This window comes from Astyanax mexicanus, chromosome 12 (assembly GCF_023375975.1).
Source record: "Astyanax mexicanus isolate ESR-SI-001 chromosome 12, AstMex3_surface, whole genome shotgun sequence".
NCBI lineage: Eukaryota > Metazoa > Chordata > Actinopteri > Characiformes > Acestrorhamphidae > Astyanax > Astyanax mexicanus.
This window is the reverse complement of record NC_064419.1, coordinates 26,136,529-26,163,346: the sequence shown is the minus strand read 5'-3', so window position 1 is coordinate 26,163,346 and position 26,818 is coordinate 26,136,529. Positions and strand designations below refer to the sequence as shown.

The 26,818-nt window shown below is 37.0% G+C and overlaps 1 protein-coding gene across 1 annotated transcript; it reads left to right on the top strand.

The window, feature by feature from the left end:
• The first annotated feature begins 4,866 nt into the window (after positions 1 to 4,866).
• stc1 (stanniocalcin 1) lies at positions 4,867 to 26,556 on the top strand. Its single transcript, XM_007235225.4, has 4 exons — positions 4,867 to 5,252; positions 17,607 to 17,749; positions 19,657 to 19,868; positions 20,157 to 26,556. Exons 1-4 carry the CDS (start codon positions 5,138 to 5,140, stop codon positions 20,437 to 20,439), a joined length of 753 nt encoding a protein of 250 aa, XP_007235287.1. The 5' UTR covers positions 4,867 to 5,137; the 3' UTR covers positions 20,440 to 26,556.
• The last annotated feature ends 262 nt before the right edge of the window (positions 26,557 to 26,818 follow it).

Here is a 26,818-nt window from a genome sequence, read left to right as displayed (position 1 = left end):
CTTGTGTGATAAGTAAATGGTGATGTGTTTAAATAGAAATTGTCCAAATATATACAATTTTGCCGTATTCCACTTGAACTTGGATGTCAGAAATTCTGAGTTCCAAATAGAGATGTTGAAAAGCCTTACGGACTCCAAGTTGGTGCATGTCAAACGTATAGTACAAGCAGTATAATTACACAGTTATTTACACACAATACTCTACAAATTCTATCTGTTTTAATTGGCAAAATGACATAATGCATATAACCATAAAGTATTAACTGGCATTGCTTCCAATGCTAACCTGAGATATAAAAAGTGGTTCAATTTGTGCCTGCATTAACCGTAAATTGTTGTAGTAACAGATTTTGGACTTGTAGCAAATTCCAAGGGCCCAATTGTGTCATATGACAACCTTATACTCAATTGATTGAAAACAAGATGTCGGGAATCCCAGTCAAAAGTTTCTTCACCCAGAACAGAGAGAAACATGGGCCGGGTCAAAATTCTAATTGTACTTAATGTTTAAAACTTGTTTATTTACTTACTGTAGAGAGCTAAAGTGTTGTTTTTGGACTATTTGGGTCCTTTTCATCCCAAATGGCAAGGATAATTTATGAATGTTAAAATAAACTACTGTCCCCATATGAGGACTTTGTTTTGTTTTTGTTTTTTTTTTTGTTGAAAAAACCCTTTCTGTACAAAGTTTAGACAAAATATATAGTTGTTAGGTCCTACTAATCACAAATAGCTAGGAGAAATTAAAAATGTTTATCAAGCAAAACTCCAGGGTCTCAGGTGGTTAATATTTAACTAAAATACAATCATCTTGAATGTGACATAATTTCCAGTTTCAACATCTCATTCCTCAGATAAATAGAAAACAGCATTAGTATCATAGGAATGGCAAATCTCATTCACAATCACAGTTCTGTATGAATAACATGTAGTAAATATCAGCACACTGAACACTTTATTAGGAACATGCAGGGCAGGGCCTCTCTTTGCTCTCAAAATAGTCTCAGTTCTTTGAGACATGCATTCCACCAGATGTTGGAAACATTCTTTTCATTATTTTGATCCATGCTGACAGGATTGCATCACATAAATCCTTCAGATTTTTCAAGAACACTTTAATGCTGCAATTCCCCCTTTCCCACTACATCTCAAATGTGTTCTACTGGATTCAGAACTGGTGACTGTGAAGTCCACTGAACAACACTGTCATTGGCATGTTCTTTAAACTGGTTTAGAAAGTCTTTTGCTTTGTGACATGGTGTGTAATCATGCCGGAGGTGGTTACAAGGTGGACAGTGGAGATATGTCATGAAATTAAATTAAATACTTAGAGTGCTGGCAACTAAGAAACAGTTTTGCGTTTATAGGTTTTAATATGTAGTCCAAAAATGGTTCTGTTGGATAATTGAGCCAGCACACCATAATTGTGTGATAATGGTGATATTTTAGTGACTTTGTCTTATAAAGTGAAAGATTATGAGCTAATGCAATCCAGTTTTTCAGTACCAACCCAGAAACTAGGACTCATCCCATCACACATGCTATCACAAGAATAAACACTGGCATGCGATTTCACAAAATCAACCAAAACATAAAGCTAACCGATCATCCATGTCTTTAAACTTCTGCTATTGTAACACCATCAGAAAACTCTGCACGCTTGGAGGAGAACACTAACTGCCAATTCTGTTCTGTATACATGTGATTCTTCTTCTTCTTCTTCTGAGAGAAAGAGAGAGAGAGAGAAAGAGAGAGATAGAAAGGCTATAGGATCGAACCTATTTTCTCCTGATGCAGTCAGCCATACATGATTATTAAAAGTAGAAAAAAATACACTGCATTTTTCATAGTAGTCCAAACTTTATATGATCCTGAGCACCTCCTATACTGATGCATTATCTGGCTAAACCAGAGAACATCAATCTGCTTTACATGAATAATGCACCACCAATTCTTTCCCATATATGGACTGATGTTGGTTGTGCCGGGATAGGCATCAAAATGACTTTTCATTTGAATGAGATTAAGGATTATTTTTTCAACAGGAGTTAAGCACAGTAGTTAACAGCACATAGAGCACTTCAACAATGCCGTGTTCTATGTGCACCACTGTCAAAACACAATCCATGGATTAATAAACTAAACAAAGACAAGCTGAAAAAGAAACAACACTCGCTCATTTGCTAAAAGCAATAATGGAACATGGTTCTGATTTCAAGCTGCAGGGGAGCAGATATTACAGGAATGAAGGTCTAATGGGTTAAAGGCAATGCAGTGAAACCATTTGAATAGTATTTGTGTACAAATATTTATTTGTTACTTCTATTTAATTTTCTACCACTATTGTTACATTTGTTTAATTTTATGTGCAAAACACTGTTCATTTTCTAACCCATTTAAATTTGTTTTTATTGTATGCCCTCTGTTCTGGCTATCCCCTATTTGGTGTTTCAGTCTCCTGTAGGTTAAATAGGCACATGTATATGAATGTGCTGTACTTTGTTGCATCAAATAAATAAATATACATAGAGACTTAAAACTTAAAATCAGGATTTTTATTCTTATTATGCATCCCATCACACATCAGCTTTTACATGGCAATGGCAAGTGTATGCAAATTCCCCCACTGTGAAGGCATAAATGTGCTCTGTCTCCATTATTGGTCTACATGTACCTGCATCTACATCAACCATAGAGGACACATATGTTAAAATGAAAGGAGACGAATTTCAACTTAAAATTGAACATTATGATATGCATCAGTTTTGCAGTTTTTTGTGTTCATCTGTAATTAAATAAAAACATTTTTATGAGATTTTATAAGGTTCTTAGAAACATTAAAAAAAAGGTTACTGAGCTGAGTGAGAAGAGTGTGGGATTGTTGCACTTTATGTCTGTACCTCATCACAGTTTTAACTGGCAGTGCTTTTACGTTTGTTATCAGTTCAGAAAACACAATAGAGTGCTGAGTCGAGGAGCATCGAGACGATTCAGAGCAGAGGATCCGGAAAGGCACGAGACCTGCATTTGCATAAAACAACAGTTTAAGGTTCCAACAATATTTACTGTCTTTTGCGCTGTGATACTTTGTGCAGAATGCAGTGACCAGATTCACATGGGTCGATGGCTGCAAAAAACAGAACAGGAAAAAGAAAAGATCCCATCCGGCTTTTCATTTCATTGTTTATTCATGGTTGAATCAACGTCATGTCAAGGTTGAATCAACGCTGAATTATTTTTTGATTCTAAAAGATTATAAAAGGCATTAATATTGCAAAGTTGTTTAAACACCTTTTCAATAGTAAAGTATAATTTACATTGCTTTTAAGGAAATGTCTATATAGAACCATAAACACTCAAACATTTGTTGTAAAAACTTTTGCATGCCTGAAAAGTTACTTTTGATTGACATAAAGGTAATGTTAGTGTTGTAGTCAAGACTGGGACATGCCAAGACTTTTTAGTAGTCGAGTCAAGACCGAGACCGGGAAAAAACGAGACCGGGAAAAAACGAGACCGGAGACCAGATCAAGATTTAACAATAAAAACATTAAAGTATCTTCTCTATTAGTCAAAATTATGCTTAATCTGTGTGTCTTCTAGAACTTAATCTAAAGTCACCACATGAAGTGAACTTAATCAAATTCTATTCATTTTATTATAAAATGTAAAGAAAACAATCACAATTTGTCCTCAAACAGTTCGTTGCTAAGGTTATAGCTCGTGGCTAGCTTAGCTGTCTCCCTGATCACATTAGTATTTTAGCTAGCTTATCACTAAGGTTAGCTAGTTCATTGCTAAGGTTAGCTAGTTCATTGCTAAGGTTAGCTGGCTCGTCAGTAAGGTTAGCTAGCTCATCACTAAGGTTAGCTATCTCATTGCTAAGGTTAGCTAGCTCATGAAAAGCTTTAGTTCTTTCCTCAGTAGCATTAGTAGGTTAGCTAGCTTATCAATAAGGTTAGTTAGCTCGTCACTAGCTTTAGTACTCTCTCTGGTAACATTAGTATTTTAACTAGCTCATTGCTTAGGTTAACTAGCTCGTCACTAAGATTAGCTAGCTCGTGACTGGCTTTAGTATTCCCCCCACAGTAACATTAGTATTTTAGCTAGCTCGTCACTAGCTTTAGTTCTTTCCCTGGTAGTTTGTACTTATCTCTCTTTTTTGTTTCATACCAAGTAAAATAAGCATCTATTATAGCTCACAATTATGTATACAAACAACATTTAACAGTGACTGCACTTAAAAAAATAAATATTTACCATCCAGAACTGTCTTCTTTTCAGCCATGTTAAAAGTTAAAGGTCACATAACCTGAAAAACTCACACTAGAGTTTCGCAATACAAATTACACCTGTTCAATCGGCAACTTAATTCTGATACCACATGAACACAGCATAAGAAAAGTTAAGGCTTGTTCAGTAAAGAAAATTAAAAATAATTACTGCAAATGGAATAAAACCACTTTTTCATCCCTCCATCCAACCGTTTTTTTTAATTGTATGCTGATAAAATGATAAAGTGTAAAATGCTAATTCAAAAGGCAGAAGGTTGAGGACATTATGTTGATTTAACGTTCATTTTTTAAACTTTGCACAACCATTTAACAATAAATGTTGTTTCAATACTGAAACAAAAACAGACATTACTTCAACCACATTTCAACATTGAAGTTGAGTCGGTTGTGTGGCAGCTGGGAAAGTAGGAAAGAGCGAAGACAAGCGAAAGAAAAAACGGGAAAAGTTCCGCGCATGCAGTTTTTGAATGTAGGCGCGCGAGAGCGGCACGGCGCGCTGTGATTGGGTGAGAGCCGCGGGGCTCGCGACGTCTCCGTGCATTGCCATATATATAAAGCGGCGACCCGCGCGCTCCTGTCATGCACGCGAGGAGAAACCGGCAAAGAGGAGCGAAGAGGAGGAGGAAGAAGAGGGAGAATAAAGGAGCAGGAGGAGGAGGAGGAAGAGCAGCAGCGAGAGGAAGCGAGAGCTCGAGACTCTCAACTCGACACATAAACCGGCGGCAGCACCGGCAAACGACACAGCACCACCGGAGCGCGAGCGCCGTGCTGCAGGAGGACACACCGCGGTGTTGCTGCTGAGTAGCGCGCGACGGAGAGAGTGAGCAGGAAAAGAGAGAGAGATGCCGCCGCGGACAGGGCTCGTGCTGCTCGTCGTGCTCGTGGTGTCGGCGCATGAGCTGGAGCTCAACGAGTCGTTTTCTCCGAGGAGAGCGCGCTTCTCCGCCAGCAGCCCCTGTGAGTATAGCCCCCCGCTGTCTTTCTGCGTAATGATGTGCACAAATTGCCTGCCCCCTCGGTGCATTCGCTGCAAGCGCTCGTGCATGCTCTCGCAAATGACAGAAAAACCCTCGAGCCCCCGCGCGATCAGCCGGTATAAGCGTGCATGCGTTCAGAACAGCGCCCGGCTCCAGCAGCGCGTTAGCGACATGCATTCAGCCCAGCAGCAGCAGCAGCGCAGCTGCATCCAACCGGCATCCGGCATCCTCTACAGGGGGCTGTTCTGATGCTGCATTCAGCTGCTGTCGGTTATATCGAGAAAAAAAAACACGAGTTTCCCACCAGGAGGCACCACACCAACACCCTCACAAGTTACAACCTGAAGTCAAGCACATCACCATGTTTAATTGGTCTGTGTTATAAAGGTCTTCAGTTCTAAGATATTAAATGATAACGTTCATTTTGTAAATAGATTTTACGCTTCATGCTTTTATCAGTCAGTTATCGAACAATATTGTAATCGCTTGCAACACTTCGCGGTACCGAAAAATAACCAAGCTGGCACACAACTGACCTTCAACGTTATAATATGGTTGAAATATGATTGAAGGAACGTCTGTTTATTGTTAAATGGTTGTGCAACTGTTAAAATTTTAACGTTGAATCAACATAATGTCCTCAAGCTTCTGCCTTTTGAATTAGCATTTTACATTTCATTACCAGACAGTTTTAAAAAAAACGGTTAGTTGGAGGGATGAAAAGTGGTTTTATTTCCATTTGCAGCAATTGCTTTTTAATTTGGCCCCAATTCTTCACCATACCTAGGGATATGTTTATGATCTATTTGTTTTTTCACTTTTCACAATCAACACAGAATCCAACCTTGATTCAACCATAACATCAACGCAGATTCAATGCAGATTCAAATGCCAGCTGGGAATTTACAGTTTTGGGCTATGCAACTCTTTCTTTGCAAAGCGTTTAAATTCTACATAAATTCTGTGTAAATGCTTTCAATTGTAAGATCATTTGTTACTTCTATGTAAGCTGTTTCAACCGTAAGGTATTAAAAGATAATAGATAAAAGAGTTCCTTTAATCAGCATAGGTGCATTCAGAGGTAAGGTATCAAGCAATAATGTACACTTTGTTTGTGGATTCTACATAAAAGCTTTCAACACTTTACAGCATCAAAAAATAATGTACATTTTTGGGCAATGCAGCTTAGACTCTTTCTTTCAAACATTTAAATCCTATGTACATTTTATGTAAGTTCTACATAAATGCTTTAGATTGTAAGATTTTAAAATAAAATGTAACATGTTTATGTTTAATTCTATGTAAGCAGTTTCAATAGTAAGATACCAAAAGATAATTAATCTTTTCTTAGATAATTTAACCTAAAAGTTTTCAACAATAACGCTTTTAACAATTGTATTTGACAATTTGACTTCTTTCAGTAGTAAGTTACCAAACAACCATGTTCACTTTGTATGTTAATTCTGCGCAAAAGTTAAATAATAATATAAATTTTTTGGTTTATGTTCAGCTATCGCAATAAATACATCGAAATTGCTGATATAAAACTTTGAATAACTGCAAAATTAAACACACAGACCACACAAATACAAGCTGGGTGAGCAAGTTTCACCTTATGCTACATAGTAAAGCCCACCATGCACTTAAAAGCACAGTGAGCGAGTGCACATGACTTGCATCTGTGCATCCCTGGTATTTTTAGTCAGGCATGTGCATGCAGAGTGACCGAAATGCAGTTCACAAGTGAGGGTGCTTTACGTGCACTACTGGAGTACTTTCCTATTGGGCGAGCTCCCTTTAATGAGCATGCACAGGGCGGGTAAGGGGGGTGGGAGTAGTGGTCCTGAAACCTGTGCACTGCAAATTGTCATCCTTCATATATAGCATCTCCTAAATCGCTCCTACAGAAGTACGTTAGCCTTTGATTGCATGTGCAAAACGAGAGAATGAATGAGAGAAGGTTGGTAACGTTAGTGCATGTGTGCTCAGAGGGCTTTAGCTAGAGGACATGTCGTAGGAGGTTGTGTGCAGAAACAGCAGGGTGATTATTAGGGCACCGGGGCATTAATATGCGCTAACGGTGGGTGGAAGAAGAGCTCGAGCCGGTGCGCTGCTGCTGCTACTGCTTCTGCTGCTGCTAAGGAGATGAGCTTTCAGTCAGTCATTCAGTGCCACCGTGCTTGGCATGATTGCAGCGAGCTAATGCATTGAAAATCAGTGAAACTAGCACCTGTGCTCTTCTCCAGCTGCTAAATCCAGCTGCTATCTGCAGTGTCAGGGTCATGCAAAAGCAGAACATTGTAAAATGGTGAATAGCACAGTGAGGCCGCTTCTGATTTCTCTCTCTCTCACTCTCAGGCCTTCGAGGGTTAAAGGACCTCACAGAATAGAGAGTGTAGGTCACTGGAACAGCTGGTGCATTCAGCATGCTGGCCTTTATAAGCTTGGTGGCTCATCCTTATATGGTGGTAGTTCCATAGATTTGCTCATTCATCAGTTCTTGGTATAAACTGGTTACTTCTCCCATTTAGTCAGTCCCCCAGAGAAATGTCTTCTGGCTTTAGACTTTTAAACTGCAGCTGTAGGCCCACACTCAGAACCATGTTACGTTCATGTTAGACGTGGGCACACTTACCAATTTTAGGACTTAAGACTTGGGCTCACTAAGGGTATGTATGTATTCAATATGTATTGGCAAGAACCTGGTAAAAGATATGTATCATAATATATATAAGTAAGGATTCAATATATTGTGATTTTTGAAAGGACAGTTTGTTGAAATTTTTGGAAATATGTAATATATACTGTTATAAATGCACATCATGTGCATAACAATGCAGTAAAAGAAACACTTATTATTTATGCTGTTAGAACAGTGGGATCTAAAGACTACAGTTGAGTACAGCACTTCTGTCTACCTTTTTGGGGCTGCCACCACATTCACCCACACGTGTAACCTCAAAGTGGGTTCGAATCCTGGTCATGCAGCTTGCCACCAGCTGCCGGAGCCCCGATAGAGCACAATAACATTTTTAGTGGCAGATTTGTAAGAACTGCAATTTCAGTTCATTTCAGTTGCGAATGTAAGACTAGTATCAATGTGTTTTTTTTACTTTATTTAAACTGTATTAATTACACTATTCTCTCTTCACATCATTGCAAAAGTGATGTTGATGCGCTGTGATGCAACTTGGCAATGCTGCATCAGCAGCAGCTGGAAAAGAGGCGGTGGCTGACTTCACATGTATCAGAGGAGGCATGTGTTAATCTTCACCCTTCTGGTGTTTTGAGGCATTACTAGTGATAGGTAGAGAACAGCTCAGTGGGTGGGATAATCGGCATAGGTAAATTAGGGAGAAAGGCAGAAAAAAAATACATATTGTAACAATATTATCAATTTTAGCGCAAAATTTAAATCAATGCATCGTAAGTGGCAGATTCGTAAGAACTGCTCTTCATACAATTGCATAAGTGATAGTAATATCAATAAATTATTTTTATGTAACCAGTACTTATTTCACCATTCGTAACAAATGTATAGCTTCTCAGGGTTCTTTAAGCCTACATGCATACTCAGAAGAAAAAAAACATAGTGCATCTCAAAAGCAAGCTTTTTCACAATACAATGCCCCCCTAAATAAGTCCTGATACCTGAATAACGTTTACCTGTAATGTTAGTTTTTCATATCATCACTGTCTGATGAAAACCTTGTATCTCCAAAATGACAACTTTGCCTTTTTAACTTTCAAGGAAGTCAATGTAAAAGCTTTTAGGTCATTTTTTATTTTTTCATTCATCATAAAATTTTGACAAAATGTAAAGAACAACTACCAGACTCAAATTGTGCCAAGTGAAAAACATCAGAATTTGAGATACAAAGCCTTCGTCGCTGTTTTGCGTGATAGCAATGATAAGCATGTTAAGTTGAGTTGAGTTAATGTGCGGTGAGAACGGCCTGTTAAAAGTCTTGAATGAAGTGGATCTGTGTTTGGTACGGGACGTTCAGTTCTGCTCCGTCTCTGGACAGGGGACGTGCAAACCTTTGTGTCAGGCTCCACTTGGAATTTGCATAACTTCCTGTTGTACTTAGTTGCCAGGGAGACATGTACTGACTCAGTGCTTTAGAGAGAAAGAGACAGTGGTGCTACAGTATGACCTAAAATAGAGAAAACACACTTTAAAAAAAAATAAACATGTAGGCGGTCCAGCTAACGGACCAGAGTCCTGTGCTCAAGTGGGGTGAGGGGGGTCTTACTAGACAAACACAGTTCAGAGAAATATATTTATGTTAAAAGGGTCAGCGAGGACCTGAAGATAAAAGTGCTTTAATTTAGATTAAATCTCTGCATCATCCTTTGATGAAGCAGTAGAGAATGAGGTCATACACCATAGTTGGGATACACTTGTGAAAACTTACTTACGTGATATACTCAGAGAAACATTATTGTTATAAATAAATAAATACCTATAACATTTATGCATGTAAAATCCAAATAACAAATAGAGGTAGTTGATTTACATTACTGTGTTTATCGAAGAACCTCAATTTTGTTCATTTTCCATCTAATTATGTTAAATATGAACACAGTATGTCCTATAAGTCCCAAAGTCTAAATATCTAAATATAATGAGCAGGCCTAAAGTGAATTAGAATTTCTTTAGCATACCTCCATGTCCAATCACAATGCTAACAAAGCTCTGCTCTCACTTTGAGTCTAAACAAACTGCTAAAGCTAAAGACGCTAAAACTAGACATAAGATAAAGGTTAAAGCAGTTTCTGAGCCGTATATCATGCACCGTATATCAAGTGTTGTCTGCCCAACTCTGGTTTGAATATAGGGCCCAATCTGATATTATGACAATCAACCCGATCCACATGTAGCAATAGCCTGGTTTGCTGGGTTTAACACAACAATCACCCAAAGACACTTGTTGCAGATCCTCTTGTTTCCAATGTAATATGGGAATCTGGCCAGTCCACTTGTGCCAACACCCCAGCTGCTGAGTATAAACCTCAACCGGCCCGATTCCTTATGACCTATGCTTCCTTATGACCCCAAGCTCAGGCCAACCTTTCATTCTATCTTGGATTGTTCTTTAAACTATTTCAGAAGATCTCGAATAATTTCCTTAAAATGAGAAACTATTATGTATTTATGTTTGCCTACATCTGTTTTATATGTGTTCTGGAGCTTTTAGAAGCAAGTGAGTGAGAAATAGTTTTAAAGGCCACACAGTTCAAATTGGGGTCATGAACTCTAGTGGGCTGAAATCTGAACAGGTAACTCTGGAAGTGCAGAATATAAACGAGGCTCTCTAACAATTCATCTTGTTGGTTTGTGTGGGAAACACAATATAATATCACCTGTCGAGTCAGTGACAATACACTGAATAGAAAGCATACACTGGTGTGGTTGTAATATACTTGCCAAGTAGATGAGAGCGAGAGAGAGAGGGTGGAGGGGAGAAAGAGGAGAGAGAGAGACAGAGTGAGTGTGTGTGTGTGAGAGAGAGAGAGGGAGCAAAGACAAGAAGGTTCATTGTCTATTGATTTTTTTTCCCAAGAGCTCAAATTAGTCTTGACCTGTCAGAACTCATCAGGGTACCCACACACATTATCTGCAGGGGAACCCAGTTTTATTCATGTTTCGTTAGTCATAATACATCCAACCTTTTTGCTTTGTTTTCCATTATCATACAATAAAAGCTCTGTGAAGGTATCAGACCCATATATTTCACAGCTCGCCGTGGTCATTCAGCATGTCGATGCAGAACTTTATCTCTGCGGCCGAGCTCAACTAACACTGCTTAGCCCTGTTAAGGTTACTCATGACATCCAGGATGGTGTCTGGTGATTCAAACAGCCAGCCAGCGCACTTCCCCGATGCTTACGTCACACACTGCAGGTGTTTATACGTCAGCAGAGTTAGTCAGTTTTGCAGTGAAGCTAATCTTACACTGAAAAATTCATTGCCTGCAGGGAAAATCAGTTATGCCACTCAAAGCCAAGATCAGTGTCACTGCAAAAATAAACAGATGAGCCGGACACGTCCCTGAATTTAGAGATGAGAAATAAAGTGTATGGTAACGTTGTATATTGTGAGGAAAGACAACAATACATTTCATGTCATGCATTTCCTCTCATGCACACAGAGATGTTTTTTGACAGAAAAAGAGATACTAACACTAAGTTAGCTCATCCAATGTTACTATTCTAGCCTGGTACAACTCATATCAACTCATAACAGACTGTTTGTGACGATGAAGCAAACAGATTTTAAGTGTGATAAGCAGAGTTGAACGATTTTATTAGTTTAATTTATGCAAGTAGAGCATAAAAATGAACTTAAACTTGCTGTTTGACAGCTCCCCTTGTTAACCCCCAGTGCCCTCACTCCCCAACTCTGAGCCCGCTCAGTGTGCATTTGAAGAAACACTGAATTAGGATATAAATAAGCAAATCATTGTTTACTATAAATTAATTAGCCGAACAACCTAAAATGCTTTCTTATTTTTATAATATAATATTATTGGTTGCTAACACATTCAGGCTAAAAAAAAACCAGGCTTTTTTAACATTTTATCTAAATTTCAAGATGAATTTTTACTTCTTTGTACTTCTGCATTTTGGAGATGCAAGGTTTTGCATGGCAAAAATTTGACAAAAAATGTAAACACATATACACTACCTTGCTTTGTGTGTGCTAGGGCAGAGTCAACCTAAAATAAAAAAGGCCTTCCCATATCTTTTTCTACAGATTTAAAAGTATACAATGTCCCATAGCTTATTAGTGTTCTGAAGCGTTAAGATTTCCTTTTAATAGAACTAAGGTATTTAGAGAGCTCTGTAGCTCTATTATCCCTCCTCCACCAAACTTTACAGTTAATACAATGTAGATACGTCCATCAGACTGACAGATTGAAAAGCGTGAGTTTTCACTGCTCCACAGCACCAGTGGCAGTGTCCCATAGACCACAATTCAACATTAGTGCTAATGTTAATGCCACACGAGGTGTGGAGCTATGCAGTGAGCCATTAGAGCGTTGCACTATGCACTAGGGTTGTCTTGATCTGAGCCAGTGCACTCTAAAAAACAGAGGTACGACATGAGTACTTTTTTGTACTCAAAGGTACACTCTTCATACTTGTACCCTCAAAGGTACAATATTGGACTTTACAGGGTCAGATTTGTTCCCTCTGAAGTACAAAGTAATTTCTAACAGCAATAAGTACCAATTTGTACCATTTTACCAGCCGAAGGGTACATTCAGTATTCTGTATCACTGTACTAATAAAAAATATCTATTTTAATTTCACATTTTTTATTTGAAAGCCAGACAATTTTGGATCATCAAGTTCTTGACACATACTCAGTTGATGATAATGTTTATAATCTTTTCTGGCACAAAAACCATGGGTACAAAAAAGGACTTTCACTGAAAGGTACTTTTTTGTACCTCAATATAAGGTACAGCCCCAGCGACAAGCTTTGTACTCTTTTAAGTACAAATCTGTATTTACTTTTCTTAGTGTGTGGCTTGGGATCGGGCTGATCCAGTGTTAAAAGTTTCAATCCTTCACTTTATTGTAGCCAATCGACCTCTGCTTACTATTGACTGAGCTGCTCTAGACAGTTTTAATTTGTGACCTTTTTATTGAACAACACTGCTGCATCATCCAAGATGAAATGAAGAGTTCTATTACATAAAATAAAAGGACAACTTAGCTTAGCTTATAATAATTATACATTCATCTGGTTTGCTGGTTTGATTTTAGTAATTGTTTTGGAGTCACTTGGCACTTTGTTTTACCTTTTAAACTTTATGAATTAATTGGTAACTGTTTGGTTTAGCATTTAGGTTTGTGGAGTCCCATAGGGTTTTATTTTAGGGTCTATAAAGCTGTTATTAATTACGTGAGTGCTGCATTTATGAGGGAGAAAAGCTGAAGTTTGGGTCTGTGTACAGAGTTTAAGAGTTTAAAATGTAATATGCGGAACTGCTCACATTCTATATCAGTAAGCATGCTTTTTATGCGTTGAATGTTTGGATTAAACCAGTGCTATTATTATACATTATTCAATGAAAAAAAGTCTAGGATACAACATAACTGTGGACAAAAGGATTAATTTGGAAATCAGGCCATGCTTTTATACCAGTTGTTGTGACTCTGTGGTGAACAATCCATGTGTGAAAATGATCTTGGAATATGCCCGTGTCATCAGGGAAGAAAAAATCCATTGATGGAATACCATGGTCTATATTCAGTATATTCAGGTAGTCAGCTGACCTCATTCATTCAGCACATACTGTTGCTGAACCCAGACCTGACCAACTGCAGCAACCCCAGATCTTTTGCTTAGTTTAATCTAGGTTACGACTTTTTTTCTGCCCAGACAGTGTAGAAAAAAATACCATAGGCTGAACTGGAATTTCATATTTAATTTGTTTAGTGTATGTGACCTGAAAGTTGTTGACTTTTTTATGTGTTGCTGTTAAGCAACTGTTAGCTCTAAAATGCTATAGTTTCTATCATTTGCAGCAAATATGGCAGTCATCAGTGATGTAAATGGTAGAAATGTTTACCTTTTTAGAGTAAAAAGTGAGAAAAGATCTTCATCATGTTAGTAAAAAAATGTGCTTCTGTGTCATTTTACAGAATGCCATTTTTAGACATTTTTATCACATGGGAAACAGGTTAAAAAAGAAACTCCTTAAACTATTTATCGTCTACTACAGCAAATTGGACTAAAAACAGGTCATACATTTTAGGCTCATGGTTCATTTACTGAATAAATAAAAAATCATAAAAAAAAACATAAAATAACTGATCGTTTTTTTAATTGTTCCGATTTTTGCATTATGAAAAGAATGAATGAAAACACTGATTTGCATGGATCAAAGGCGTACAGTAAGCTAAGCACACGTCCTTTTCCCCACGTACATCTGAGGTGTTGCCTCGGTCTTATTTTATGCACAATAGATGTATTCATCCTATGACATTTAGGGGGTTTCTGGTTATTTCAGAAGTCTGACTTCTGCCAGGAGCATTGACACAGCAACACACAGCCAGTTTTCCTTCAGGGTTTAAACAATAGGCCTGAGGCAACACCAGTTTTTCTTTCACACACAAACACCTTCTTCTTCTTCTCTTTTTCACACACACACACTCACACAAATTTTACTGAAAAAAAAACTTTTTCATTTAAAATGGGGTGGTACAGTGACCTAGTGCATGGTGCAAGCCTGTACGGTGGAGTGTTGTAGCACTACTCTCTGGCACTACAGCGTCGGAGGTGGTTTTGGCGCGTTTGCCTGCCGAGCAGAATGTTATTGTCTTGTCACATGTGAGGGTAATGGAAAACAGCAAGTCTCGTGCCAAAAGCGACAGTCAGCAGAACCCAATACTGTACGCCACACAAGCCTTCACTCCCTCTTTAACCCCCCTCTCTCCCTATGGGGGCAAACGCAGGGCACACAGCACTGACTGCCTCAAAGCCCCCAGGAGGCCTGCTGTGGGTATTTTCAGCACAATGGGTCACAAACAGAGTTCCAAGAGGAGGAAAAAACTACTGGAATACTCTTAAAACCCACTGCCAATGGTGGAAATGTGGAGTAATTACTCTAAACTGTGCCCTAGTCCTATATATATATTTTAAGGTGTCTAGCGGTCAGTCATGCAGACTGTATTTGTCACATTAAGTTTGTACAAGACGGAGTTTGGCTTGGTATCAGCACTGAGTGGAAATTCACATTAGATCAGCTATAGTCATAGTAAAGCAGCAATAAGTCTGGATGACCCACAATTTTTCCCCCAGACTGAATGGTATTTAAACATCTCCTGGGAAAGCCGAGTGATAATGAGAATGTGTTCCCCAGTTACTGATCCAGTTAAGAATGTGTTCTCCTTCTGCTTTCAGTTGTGTGCATGTTTAGCCATTAACCATCTTCTCAAATGTGTGGAGGCCAAATAATATCCAACACCATGAAGCTATCCAATATGAAACCAGCATCACTAAGCCATAGTTTTAATTAGACCTCCACACTGATCATTGCTAACTTCTTGTGTTCACAGCTTCCCAAAATCTATTAATCTTCTGACAGTAAGACTACGTACACATTACAAGCCACATTGCTCAAATCAGATTTTTTGCTCAGATCAGATTTGCTTATCTTGACTTTTCATATTCACAAATGTAATTGACCTGTATCTGTGAACGAATCTGTTCCTGAAACATCTTACATGCGCATATTGATACATGTATAAAGTCGCCTTCTTCACCAACAACAAAAAAACTACAATTTATGGACGACTCATAGCTTTTAAAAGGTGAAATGGATGAGTTAGCAGCTCATATGTGGAGCATCTTTTGCTGGAGTGGAGAGTAAACAGCTGGTCTGAAGTTCATGCTCAGGTCGAGGAGGAGAAAAAAGAAAAGGTGGTTTGCTTTTGCTGTTTTTGCAGCTGTAGCTGCACAGCTGCACCACCAAGAGATGTGTGGGTACGAGAGAGAAGCACGTAGCGCATGTTTTAAAGCAAAAAGACGCATGAATTCTAATTTGACTGTTCACATTCATGTCGCATTTCCATAATTGATATGTATCCTGTTTTGGACCACATATGAAAGGTCAAAGACACACTGAGCAAAAATTCAGATTTGATTCACTTAAGCCTGGTCTAATCTGATCTAATCGAATCGAATCTGAGTCTCTTAATTCTAATATAGTACTTTTACATACTCAGTTCATACTCAGGACTAATATATATTGTTGTTTGTCAAATACTAATGTAAAAGAACATTTTATATTGAGGTACATTTGCTGTAATTTGGGTTTCTTTTGTATGTGCATATTAGCATTAGCCTCCATTTAGTTCTGAGTAAGCTGTTTAGTGCTGGTTAAAACAAATAAAGGCATGTGGTTCTCACACCACTAAAACAGAGCATTTCCACAATGGTTTTATATACAACTCTGGAAAAAAATAAGAGATTACTTGAAAATTATGAGTTTCTTTGATTCTACCAAATTAAAAACCTCTTGAATTTAATCAAGAGGAAGATGTGTGATAACAGGCAATCAAAACAATCTGAACTGCTTGAATTGTTGCACCAGGAGTGGTATAAAGTTATCCAAAAGCAGTGTGTAAGACTGGTGGAGGAGAACACGCCAAGATGCATGAAAACTGTTATTAAAAACCAGGGTTATTCCACCAAATATTGATTTCTGAACTATATATATAATATATATAAAATATATAATATTTTTATTTGTAGTTTGTAAGAAATGTTGTTTGTAGTTTATAGAATAAAACGACAATGTTCATTTTATTAAAACATATACCTATAAATTGCAAAATTAGAGAAACTGATTCAGAAACTGAAGGTATCTCTTTTTTTTTTCAGAGCTGTAGTTTCAGATGTTTTCATGCTTCACTGTAAAATTAAGTCTTCAATTTACCTGCTGGGAAATCTTTTCAGTGCAGCTAAATAGACAATAATGTATGTTACTGGAACCTTATGGCCACAAAATGCCATGCTAACACTCTGATTAGGTTTGGAACTTGATTAGGATAAAAACCCAAATATATAAAGCTGAAGAAACGTTTTAGAATGAACATTTTTTGTCCAGACACACCTACATTTATTGCTTAAAATTAGCCACAGCTGATTAGAACGCGGTTACACAGGTTTTTGAGAAGTCTGACTTATTTAAACGTCTCTGAGGCAGAGAAAGAAGGCTGTAGGTGCATATTTGTCTGGGAAGGGATTTAAAAAGAACTTGGAAAATCAGCCATTCCACTGTCTGCTAAATAATTTACAAGCAAAACCACTGCCAGCATGGTCAGGTCAAGCCGTCTTAACAAGTTCAGCCCAAGAGCAGACCACAAGATGTGTGTTAGAACTCTCTAACGATCCTAAAATGTCATTGCAGGACCTACAGGTAGCTCTTGTCCTAATTTTAGAGGACATATTTATATATGTACCTTGGGGTGTCCTCATTTTTTTTACATGCCTGTTTATGAGTAAGTAATTTCCCATAAGAATACATAGCTGCTATATGTGAGCTGCTTTCCTAAAATGTGCCACCCCATACCTGTCCTCCCAAATGTGAAAATCTCTGCTAGAATATGGTCATTTCTTTGTAATATTTATTTACCTTGAATTACTGAACAATATAGACAGCTAATTAGGTCAGCTTTCAAAAGTAAAAAAAATATCTTTATTTATATCAAATATCTTTTGCAGTGTTTTAATGACTATGTCCATTAGAAGTCTTTAAGGGGGATGCGTGGTATTGTACCTTTATTAATGGTGGCATCTTTTGTTTTGCAGCCGATGTGGCACGCTGCTTGAATGGTGCCCTCCAAGTGGGCTGCGGTGCATTCGCTTGTCTTGAAAATTCTACATGTGACACAGATGGAATGCATGACATCTGCAAGTCCTTTCTCTACAGCGCTGCTAAATTTGACACTCAGGTATGTGTGCTGTATTTATTTCATGTCATAAGTTAATTTAAAAATATATATTATATTTTCCTTTCTACTCCCTTTATATAATTTATAATTGGGTGACCTTTTACTCAACTCTCATTAGAAGTGGATAGATCTGGTGCAACAGTACTGCACAACATATTCAGTGAGCAAAAGTAGTAAAAACCAGCAGCTCTTGTTGACAATATTAAAGATACAAAAAATAACCAACGCGTTTTAGCCCTCAGGCCTTTATTAGGGTTAAAAGACAAAAGTTTTTAACATCCCAGTTTTTAAAACAAACATGATTACAAAACAACCAATAAAAACACTCCAAGTACTGAAGGTCACATAATCAGCCAATTAGAGGCCGACAGCTCAATTCCACAGAGGAACCACTTCCACTTAAAATGTCTTAAAAGTTCTTCTGAAATTCACAAACACAATTAGTCATCAATTTTATGTAGAAAAGACTTTTGTTCAAGAACATACAGAGAGGAAAAACACAGACAACAAACTGACAATACAGACATCCATTTCCCCAAATTCCCTAAAGAATTCTTAAAAACCAATTTCTTATTATCCAGTAAATAGATTTTAACTGTTTTTGTTATTGTCTATTTATTAATTAATAAATGAACTCTGAGCCAAAAGGCAGGATAGCTAGTCAGAACAATCAAAAAGCACTCAGAATAAAACACACGTTTAATTTATTATCAGTAAATCATAGTGCTAGATGGAAAGGTGTCCCAGTTCGAATTTAATGCCAGTCCAACTTTTAAATGTGTTATTTTTAAACATCTTAGTGTTTTACCAACAATCTGTTAATTTTAGTGTTCTAATACTTATAATAAATAATCAGCACACCTGGTCCTAGGCCTCCCATATTAATTACATTATCAACTTATCGTACAGTAAATGGACATGACCTCAAGCATATTTGATAATCATGATATTTTCTATTGTGTTCTCCATACACACAGAAAAAAATATATGTTTCCCAATCAATGATTATTTAAAATATTTTTTAAAATTTTAAAAGGGTATAATTTCTTTGTTACGTTACTATATTATTATTTTTATATCAGTGGTTGTTAATGGTGTTAAAATGACAATAATATTGTTCATCTCAATAATTTCTGGGATGATATATCTTCCACAAAACAATTTCGTGGCAGGCCTACCTGATCCCCTTAAATGTGGGCTTGTTTGATATTTTTACAGTCTTTACTTTTTTTTTTTGAAGGCTTTATTCTAGATTTTGGAACGTGGCTGCTGGGATCCATTAAAACACAAGATCATACCTGAGGTCAGCCAGTGATTTTAAGCAAAAACATTTGGCAAAGATAGGCAAAGGTTTAACATTTGCAAAAAACATTGTCTAAAAATTGTGGAACAGTTACAGAAAAATGTTCCTTGGTGTAAAATTGTGAAGATTTTGGATATTCCACCATCTACAATACATAATATCTTCAAAAGATTCAGAGTAACTGGATAAATTACTCTGATTGGATGTTGTTGATCTTTGGGCCCTCAGGATCCCTTTGTTTTTGTGTTTCCTCCTTTCACAGTTCAGTTCTTCATATAAATTCACAGAATCTCTCAAGTGGGCTTGAAAGTTCCAGTGTTTCAATGTGGTTGATTATAAAAAAGTAAATTACATTTCATCTTGAGAGAGAATGTAGGACATTACAGAAGTCCTGCACAGTGATGTGATATAATCTTTTTTTCGCTGATCTGAAACACGATCTGCGATCAGTATGGAACCCAAGAATACAGATTGTTTCATCTTGAATTATTCTTTATCTGCCACTGTCTAGACAGCTATAAGGCTTACCTCCAAATTTACTAAGTGGCTGCATTGAAAAAAAGCAATTTTCAGTCCTTTTCAGTATTTTCTGTCATTTTTCCAGGGCAAGGCCTTTGTGAAGGAGAGTCTGAAGTGTATCGCCAATGGCATCACCTCCAAGGTCTTTCTTACAGTCCGGCGCTGTTCAACCTTCCAGAGAATGATCTCTGAGGTTCAGGAAGAGTGTTACAGCAAGCTGGACATCTGCACGGTGGCCAAGTCAAATCCAGAGGCCATTGCAGAGGTGGCTCAACTGCCCAGTCACTTCCCAAACAGGTAAGATAACTACGTTTTAAATAGGTCTTGCATGAGGATAAGAAGCTATGGTGATCTGATGATCTCATCACTCAGATCATATGTGTTTGGTGTCTAAAATTACTGTAAAACTGAATCGGAATATTGAATCTTCTGAGATCAGCAGTTTCCAGTTTGCAACCCAGTTGTGTCAACAACAGATTGTTTTTTCCGTTACTCTACCGACATCGCATGTGTCTGCCTAATGTTGTTAAACATGCTAATTTGTTGTGACACATCTCAGTGGGAGTGTTCCTCGTCTCTCCGCAGGTTTTATGGGAAGCTGCTGCAGAGTTTGATGGAGTGTGACGAAGAAACGGTAGACCTGGTGAGGGCGAATCTGTTGACCCGGTTAGGGCCTGAGATTGCCATGCTCTTCCAGCTACTGCAGAACAAGCCCTGCCCGTCTGCTGCAGTACCCACCGGGGTGGAGACTCGTGGAAGTTGGTGGTTGTCTGTCAGTCCGCAGGCACACAAAACCCCACCCAATCTACGCAACAGGGATGCGGCCAATCTCTTCAGCAAGAAACGCAACATCGCTGACAGCTCTTAACCGCAGGCCGTTTCCTGGTCCAAACGTAGCTATTGTGCACACATACCCTATCGCAAAACGAAAACACAAAACGAAACATACGTGGTTCAACCTTATCAAAATGCAGGAATACATTTGTTCTTTGGAACTGGAAAAGGCATGCACCTATATAAAACAGCTTTAATGTCAAAAGTTTGTTTTATCAGTTAAAACCCGTATTTGATCTATGTTCTCATAAACGACTACATTTCAGAGGAAAATTGTGGCTAGTTTATCATCAACCAAGCCTTTTCATTTTTTAAGACTGATCCATGCACAGGTAAAGTCTCGTTTACAAGGTCAGTGTAGAAACTGTCAACCATGAGGATTAACCTAATATCCAGGCCATTGTGTAGAGACTTCTTAGATAAATATAAATTAAAAAGAAATTATTTTCGTGAAAGTATTTAAAGGAAAAAAATAATACCATGAATATAGATAACCATTTATAATCAACATATCTTAATGAGATTACAAAGAAAATGTGTGTATATATACTGGATCTATTGTTAATGTGAAATAGTTGGCATGTGCTATAAATATGAGAGTGTACTATTTATTTATTAACAGATATTTTACTATTTTTAGCTGTTAATCTTACATTGCCACTAGCCTTTTTGTGAAAGCTCACCCACTGGGTGAGGGATATCTTTAAAAAAAAAAAAACTTTGTGCAGGAATTCATTTAAAGACCAAAAACTGAACTTCACTCCAGATGCCATATCTCATAGACCCTGAGTTTAGTTAGATTAGGTGTCAGTGAGCCATACGTAACTACACAGTCGATTAGAGATGCAAGGGGAGGGACCATTAAGTATCTTTAAAACATCTTATTTTTCTAAGAAAAAAGCTTTGTTTTAATTCCTAGATGTAAGTGGTTTTATTGGAGCTTTTCATAACTAAAATATTATCTTCCTCTGCAATTCTTGACACATTGCAGCAGAAGACCCGTTCAGGAAGTTTCTCAAATCACTAACCCTTGAGCGCAATGTTAGTGTCACATGACGTCACGTTTTCGACAACTTATTGGACAGATGAACAACTTGCTCCCTGGTGAATATGACATACAGAGGTGGGTTCGAGCGCGCTGTTTAAACAGTGCTGCAAAGCAAAATAAGATGTCTATTTAATTAAGAAAAAAAGCCTTTTGAGTTATTCATATTTATTTTCCTACTATATTATTTAAGTGTTTATTTTATTACGTTTCTGTGTATATTCTAGATCGATTCAGCTAGTGGTAGTTTACAGATATTCATGTTCTTTGCTTTCTTTTTATAAGTACAGTGACATTGCTGAGTGCCCTTTTTTGGGGGCTAGCTTCGACTTCTGGGACCTTTCACACTAATCTCTGTTGAGTTAACTGTATAAGACCCATGTAATGACTCTGTGCTGGTCATGGGGGAACACGTTGGTCACCTTCTCTGCAAGTGTTGTATGGGACCACTATAAAGATTAAAAGAAAAAAAAACCTGAGAGCATTGCCATTTACTGTGTATTTGTGCAGGGTCAACAATAGACTGTTGTTTCGAATATATTATCAGCTTTAAAAATTCTGCCTGTGTTAGCGGAAATTGACATCCAGTATTTCAAACCAGTTACTTCATAAGTAATGGGTGGCCAATGCAATTCATCCATTTTACGGTATACCAACACTTAGTATAAACAGTTCAACTGGAACAGCCACTGCAGAGTGTTTTCTGGAGCCATTCTTGACACTATGCAATATATAATGTTTATGAAAGGCCTATTTCTCTCAGAGTGTTCACCCTTGGTGGAAGAGTAGATATCTCTTTTTTAAGTGCTTCATGGAGAAGTGCAGATAAACTAAGAATGGGGATAATGTGATGTGAAGCTAGTACTTGGCTGAAGATGGCTTTAGGCCGAGGGCCAAATCCAATAAAACTGCCACAAAACCACTATGGCCATTTTTATTCAATATCCCACCGCTGATCAAACTACTGTAATGTACTGAAATGTCCAATGTTCTTTTTGAAACGTTTAGCCTAGCCGTTAAAAAAAGGTGTACTGGTGCCATTTTGGTTATGTATTGATAGCAGTTTGGAATTAGGCCCAATAATGCATCGAAAGAAGACCGCAAATTGATCTGGGGGCAGAAAGCAGTGTTAATTTTGCCATCCAGTTTTCATGTAATTGTAGCCTCTAGACTGAATACACTTGATTTCTAACCAATTTTTATTCAAATTTTATTAAATTCAAAATTTAATCATTTTAGTTTAGTCACCAATGCAATTTTTTTTTCTTAAAATGTTGGTGTTGAAAAGGTGGACGATTCAGATACAGGAACTGGTCCTTAGTAAGTAGTGACAGGAACTGGTCCTCACAATGTTTAATCCAAACAAGTGTTTAATGGTGGGATTTTGCACATGAAAACTTCAGCTCTAGGGGATTTGTAAGGCCTGCTTTCCCAGAATTTTTAGAAAGAAATAACTTAATCTCATTATCTTAGTGACCAGTACACAAAAATAAGTACATCTGCCTTACATTAGATAATACAGCCAATGGCATTTTAGTTATGTCATGTTTTGGACATCAAATCTGAATGACTTTTAATTTCTGTACCATTTACGTTTTTATTTAATTTTGTTTTATTGTCCTCATCAAATCATGTTGACGATGTAGATATTCTTCATTATTTTCGTCGACAAAATTAACACTGGCAGAATGACTGTTTTTCTTAAACCAAATGATGTGCAAATTTAAAACTAACTCTCCAAACTATGCAATAATCCCTATTAAAGGTTTCAGAGTAAAATCTGTTATAATGCCCTAAATGAACACAGCAGCCGGTTGAGACTAGGGCTGGGCGATATGACTGAATACTCATATTTCAGAATGCCTAAGATAAATTACAATATACAAAATGCTTTTTCAATAAAAATAAGATTTTTTTTGGCATTTCTCTGACTTAGCAAACTGGGCTGCACTGGATTGTATTGTTCGAGCTTCTGCAACAACCCAACCCATTTCACCACAAATGACCCAAACACTCTCTCTCTGGAATTAAGTCGTGCACAGATTCAAACATGTTTTGCAGTTAAAATATGGTCAAAACTTATTTTTTGTTTATTTCTAATAATATGAAACTAACAATATATTGCCCAGCCCTAGCTGAGAATTCTTTTTTTTTAAACCCAGCCCAACCCAATCTCCTACCATATGAAAGGCAATTTTAACTCCCCAGTATTTTTCACTATAACACAACGTCTTTCCCTGTTTCTTTTCTTAAAGTAAGGTAAATTAAGTGGTTAATTCATGATAAATGTGGCTGAAGACACAATAAGGTTTCTGTCTTTATATGCACTTTTCATCTTTGAGGACCACTATAAAAGGGCATTGAAACAATTAGAAATCTTTTATCTTGCGCAGGTTCAGCTCAACGTTTCAACATGACATTGAGCTAAAGGAATAGAGAGACCATTATAGCTGTTGTATACTTGAGTAGGCAGGGACATAGTGTGAGTGTTTTTGGGAGCAAGGTCTCTACTACTCGTGTTTTTGTTCTGGGATAAAGGGTGATCTCTGTCTATCAAACACCAAGGATCATGCTGTACCAAACAGTTGCTGCTAAACCTATTTCTAACCCCACTGTGTTATGTTTCAACAATACTTTCTAAAAGATGGTACCATTCTTTTTTCTTTTTTTTTTTGCTGTTGTTGTTGCTGTATGTGATTTTTTCCCCCAGTTGTATTGGCCTTGAGAGTACTGTGTCATATGTGTTGGGGGGAAGAAACTTCTCTCAAGGTCAGAATTCTAATGTTCAATGCACAACATCTGACCCTTCCAATGCTGGTGGTGCCATCTTTCACACAAATTCATGGAAATATTTCCACACAATGGATGGCCAATACATCTCCAAGAAACAATTTGGGTCATTGTCAAACTACTGTGTCTTTTGGCTCTTAAATATTTTAAAAAGTTCACTAAAATCATATTTTCCATGCACGCATTTATTCACCCTGTTATGGTATTTTGATGAAAACACCTAGAGTTGACCTAGAGTTGCAAACCTTTGAATCGTTGCAAACCTTTGAAATGGTAACCTTGTTCTGTTTCAAACAAACATTTTGATTTTGTAAAATTATTTTAATCACCTTGATATTTTGTCACAAAAGGGTGAACTGCTAAAGTTTTAACTCAGCTAAATACAGCTCTGGAAAAAAATTAAGAGACCACTTCAGTTTCTGGATTTTTTTATAGGTATATGTTTTGAGTAAAATAAACATTGTTGTTTTATTCTATGAACTACGGACAACGTTTCTCCCAAATGTCAAATAAAAATCTTGTTAGAGCATTTAGAGCTTTCAAACCTCAAATAATGCAAAGGAAACAAGTTCATATTCATAAAAATATTTGGTGGAATAACCCTGGTTTCATGCATCATGTCATGATTTCCTCCACCAGTCTTACACACTGCTTTTGGATACCTTTATGTCACTCCTGATGCAAAACATTAAGCAGTACTTGTGATCATCCATCTTCCTCTTGATTATATTTCAAAGGTTTTCAATTTGGTAAAATCAAAGAAACTTATCATTTTTAAGTGGTCTCTTATTTTTTGCCAGACCTTTATGAAAACAATATAATGAATATTAGGCAAAATTATTTTTACTAAATACTAAACATGGAGCAAGTATCTTCAGTCATTTAAAAATAACACAGTTTGAAGGTTGTGATGTCACTGATGTCAAAGGTTACTTTATCCCAAGTTTGAAGGTTAAGATCCCTCTATATTTATAATAATGTGTTCAAAAAATGATTGTTATACTATCTTTGCTACAACTATGTTATGGACACAAAAGGCACATTATATTGATATTGACCCATTTAGCATATTTTCTTTTAAAATAAAATATGGCAAAAAGTGTGGAAAACAATACTGCTCTTTAGGGCATGTTCTGGCCATCCTGATTCCAATCATGTTGACTTGTTATTTTAATTTAAGGAAACACACACACAACCCTTATTGTATGAAGGGATATTGTGCACTTACACATTTGATCTTTTTGTTCCATTTTATTTTTGTTCTTGTGGATTTTTGTGTTCTTTTTCTGTTTAAAATTCAGTGTAGCCTACTACTTAGTTGTATGTTAATTCAGATACAAAAAACTGAAATTGTAATGGATTTTGTAAACTTTAGAGAATGTATATTTTATCAAAAGTCTGTATTGGTGTGAAAGGCTGCCTGAGGCCCTGAAAAAGTTCATTCCAGCCCTCTGGTCATGTGGACTTGAATATCATCGTGCCCTTAACTTATCTGAATTTGTGGTGGAAAAGAAAGACTGACTTTTTGTTGTGGAAATTTCATGTTATATTGCTGTTGTCTCAATCAATTCCTTATTCAGACTTTGTTGTAGAACAGGATAATCTCAATACACAGCAAGTTCCTAATAGTTATTCCCAATATCACTTAAGGAACTATGATGTAATTATGTTATTTGAGAACCACAGTTTGCTAAATGCAGCTCAATAACATTTTAAGATGAACTATTTTGAAGGTTAGTTTGAATGAATTTGAATGTGAACCCATATGCAATTGTTTATTTCGAAAATGAGCTATGATTAGAAAGAAGGTGCAATACAGTTGAGTTCATATGTTGCCAGATATTCACCAGATTTAAAAACTGGTGTCATTTATTTCCTCTAAAATCCAGGGCACTGAGGTCAGAAAGACTTGGCTTAGTCAGCCATTAAACTGAATGGTACTTATCAAAACTTGAAATCACTTATATCTCTTACATTCTTGTCATTGAATATTTTCACTTGGGTAAAAACCTGTCATACTATATTTTTTTCCTTTTCCTTTTGTTTTTTATGGCATTTATTTTGCCCGGTAGCTAACAGGATAATATCAAACTAGGCAGGTATATTTGTTTTGCAAGGCATTCTATGGATTCTTTGTTCTGACGTTCCTAATGTTTCGCATGAACTTTGTGATTGATTTGCACTTTATTATATACCCATATGCATATATACACCCATGTATATGTGTAGGGTTTCTCTGTGCTTACAGGTAAAGAAAGATACAAATGCATCAACTCTGTGTCTTTTACTGTGTAGAAATAAACTATGATCATATCAGGCATATTGTTTTGGTTTTGTGAAATCTTTTTGAAAGTTTATGGAGAAAAAGGTGGATTAATGAATGACTTTAGACATTTACATTTGCATCTGCATTTAACACTCTGTGTACGTAGATAAAATATTTACGTTTTAATACAACATTTTAGCATACTACCTGTAAATAATGGATTGGCATGCACTGGCCAAGATGTACTAAACTTCTACTGCTATGGTTCCCATAGAGCTGATTAATTCATTATTAATTAATATACTTTTATGT

Excerpts from the sequence above, each read along its gene's own strand:
- stc1 (XM_007235225.4), top strand. The coding sequence starts at position 5,138 with ATGCCGCCGCGGACAGGGCTCGTGCTGCTCGTCGTGCTCGTGGTGTCG. Across the intron at positions 5,253-17,606 it reads CTTCTCCGCCAGCAGCCCCT|CCGATGTGGCACGCTGCTTG; the intron begins GTGAGTATAGCC and ends TTTGTTTTGCAG. Across the intron at positions 17,750-19,656 it reads CTGCTAAATTTGACACTCAG|GGCAAGGCCTTTGTGAAGGA; the intron begins GTATGTGTGCTG and ends TCATTTTTCCAG.